The sequence below is a fragment of the Fibroporia radiculosa genome, assembly GCF_000313525.1.
Source record: "Fibroporia radiculosa TFFH 294 genomic supercontigs, scaffold3508, whole genome shotgun sequence".
NCBI lineage: Eukaryota > Fungi > Basidiomycota > Agaricomycetes > Polyporales > Fibroporiaceae > Fibroporia > Fibroporia radiculosa.
Genome location: NW_012133387.1, coordinates 83,988 through 86,609, shown reverse-complemented (window position 1 = coordinate 86,609; position 2,622 = coordinate 83,988). Strand labels below are relative to the sequence as shown.

General features: G+C 51.3%; 1 protein-coding gene across 1 annotated transcript; it reads right to left on the bottom strand.

The window, feature by feature from the left end:
- Window positions 1-450: 450 nt before the first annotated feature.
- On the bottom strand, window positions 451-2,115 carry FIBRA_04845 (uncharacterized protein; the record flags this gene model as incomplete). The annotated part of the gene is made up of 7 exons (XM_012326631.1): window positions 451-771; window positions 829-950; window positions 1,007-1,205; window positions 1,258-1,499; window positions 1,549-1,876; window positions 1,938-2,014; window positions 2,073-2,115. The coding sequence occupies 7 exons, from the start codon at window positions 2,113-2,115 to the stop codon at window positions 451-453; spliced, it is 1,332 nt and encodes a 443-aa protein (XP_012182021.1).
- Window positions 2,116-2,622: the final 507 nt, after the last annotated feature.

Below are 2,622 nucleotides of genomic sequence, written 5' to 3'. Positions count from 1 at the left end.
ACCTTTGCCGCCAGTCCGCCTTCATCGTCGACCTCCATCCCACCAATTGCACCGTCTGCAATGAATGCTTTGTTCGCAGCTCGCCGCGCCTTCTTCGCCTCGCGTTTAAGAACACGTCTGCTCAGTGGGTTCGACCGTGCCATCGCGCGGTGCGTGTGCTCCTCGACGGGCGCATCATATGCAGGCACATCATGCGAGCGGCGTAAGCGTTTTGGTGCGCGCACAGCATCGCCAGTCGCTGTCCGGGCGGTAGTCGAAGTGACGAGCGAAGGAGAGCGTGATCGTTTACGGGGAATTCTGGGCGCGAGATCGTCCGACTCCATCTCGTTTCTGGTGAAGGCAGCCAAAAGTCAGTGCAAATGTAAGACAGACAAGGTCATGCCAGCTTCTGGCACTCGGAATGTGCTGCCGATGCTCACCGAGTCTCGCACGGCGTGACGAAGAAATCACCTACCCGTCCTGCACCATCTCGTCGCCCATCTCCTCTCGCTCGACTTCCATCTCGTCGACGCCGGAGCTGCCTCCAAATGCCCCGGCGTCTGCAGCGCCGAAAAGCCCCTCCAACGTAAATGGCTTGGAAAGCTCATTCAGAATCTGAGCTTGTCCGACACTCTCCGCGCCGGCCGCAACGGTGCGCTCGCCACTCTCGAGTACAGTTGAAGGAATTAAAGATGGATGCACAGTAGGAGGCTCGGAATGATACGGGATCTTTTGGTGATTCCAGTCTGTCAATATCGTTCGTGCTGCGGAAAGAATGTCGGGGGTGCCCCCCTGTATTACGCGGAAGTTAGCACATAGAATTGTGTACATAGGGAGGAGGATTCTCACTTTAAGTAGCCGGCCGGTGGTCAGAGCGACCATGGTGAGAAACTCCAGTGTCGAACCAATCTCAGGGAGATTGTAGATCTTCTGCAAGGTTGCCGGGTCTGTACGATTAACAATCTCTTCCACTGTAAATAGAATCATGTACATCAGTGCATTTGCACAGGACGCGTTGTATGCGCACCTAGCGCAATAGGATCGTCGATGTCTTCAACTTTGACGACATTACGCAGTAAGATGTTGCTCTTGGAGTTGGACTTTCCATCGTCGAAATCGTCTTCGTCAAAGACGACACCTGGAGAATCGAGGACGCGAAGGCCCCGTTCAAGCTGTATTGTCTGCAAATCCTTCGTGTGACCGGGCTGTGCAGCAACAGCACAAACCTTAAACGTAATATTTGAATAGGTTCTTCGTGGAACCTGTTTTACGACATACCTTCGACCGTTTGAGGGTATTGATGAGGCTACTTTTGCCGACATTGGGATACCCGACGACGCCCACCGTTACGCTTTGCGCTGCACTGGGCTTGTAAGCTTTGAGAAGACGAACCAGTGCGGGGGCTGTGGAAGACGACAGCTTAGTGCGGTGATGGTTCGCCGCGGATCGGAAGGGTAAAGTAGGCGTCGTGTGGCGAAGGTATCGCAACCATGCCTGCGCATTGTCGCGTGGAACGAGATCTGCCAATATGGTGTTGGAGACCAGACGTACCACAACGAAAAGACGTACCGATTTTGTTCAGCACAAAGACGAGCTTCTTGCCCTCACTCTCCCGCCGACGAACCTCCTCTTCAACTAATCTACTCCTGCAGCCTTCGGGATCACGCGCGTCGAGAACTAGTACGATAATATCGCTGTCGTCGATCACTTTGTGCAGCGCACGAACGTAGTGGCGACGCAGTTGCTCCCTTGTTTTCGCTACACCGATGGCAGAAGATGAGGGATCAAATAAGTCGTTCTCAGCAGGTGTCGAGGACTCCGCCAACATGGCAAGTGACGACAGTGTAGGCTCTGAAGCCATGACCGCATCCGGATCGGTAGTATGGGGCCCTGGGTGCTGTAAAATGGGAAATCTTGATCAATAAAATGCACAAACAGACGGAAAATTGTTGACGCACTATATGCGCCCGTATCTTCTCGGCATTCCTTACTTTCAGACTAGGTAGTCGAGGCACTCCGGGATCCTTTTTCAGCTCTGGATGAGGATGAGGATGTAAATAGAAGTTCATTCGCACAGACGTTATAATACGTACTGGATTTTGTTGGAACATCCGGTTTGCGTCCCTCTGCCGACATTTAGAGGAGCATTGAGTACAAGCTGAAAAATCTTACTATTTCTTCCCATGATGTTCGTAAAAGACGGAAAGATCACAAGACACAAGAAGACAAATCGTACAGACAAAGTTTGGCCAAATATCCACGTACTGCGAAAGTGGCCTGCCTTTCAAGAGAGGCGATTAACCAAAACTCGAGGCAAGCAACGGCAAACACCGGTGCTAAACGCTGAGCGCTGAATATTGAAATATTGACTCAGAGCGCTCAGCCTCATCGACGTCTCTTGCTCGCCCATTCTTAGACGACTAGAACTTGCCAATTGGACATAAACAAGTCAAGGTTTGAATCGATTCGCAAGTAGTAATAGAAAATCCTATTATGCATAGTCCCCATAACCCAACAGATCATCTATAGTAATAGCACAGAGCCGGTTTCGCTCATACTCAAATATTATCCATCCAGCATGTATAGGTCATGCCCCTTCTCAATGGTGGCGTGAGGACTCGCATCCTCAGCCTATTGAATACT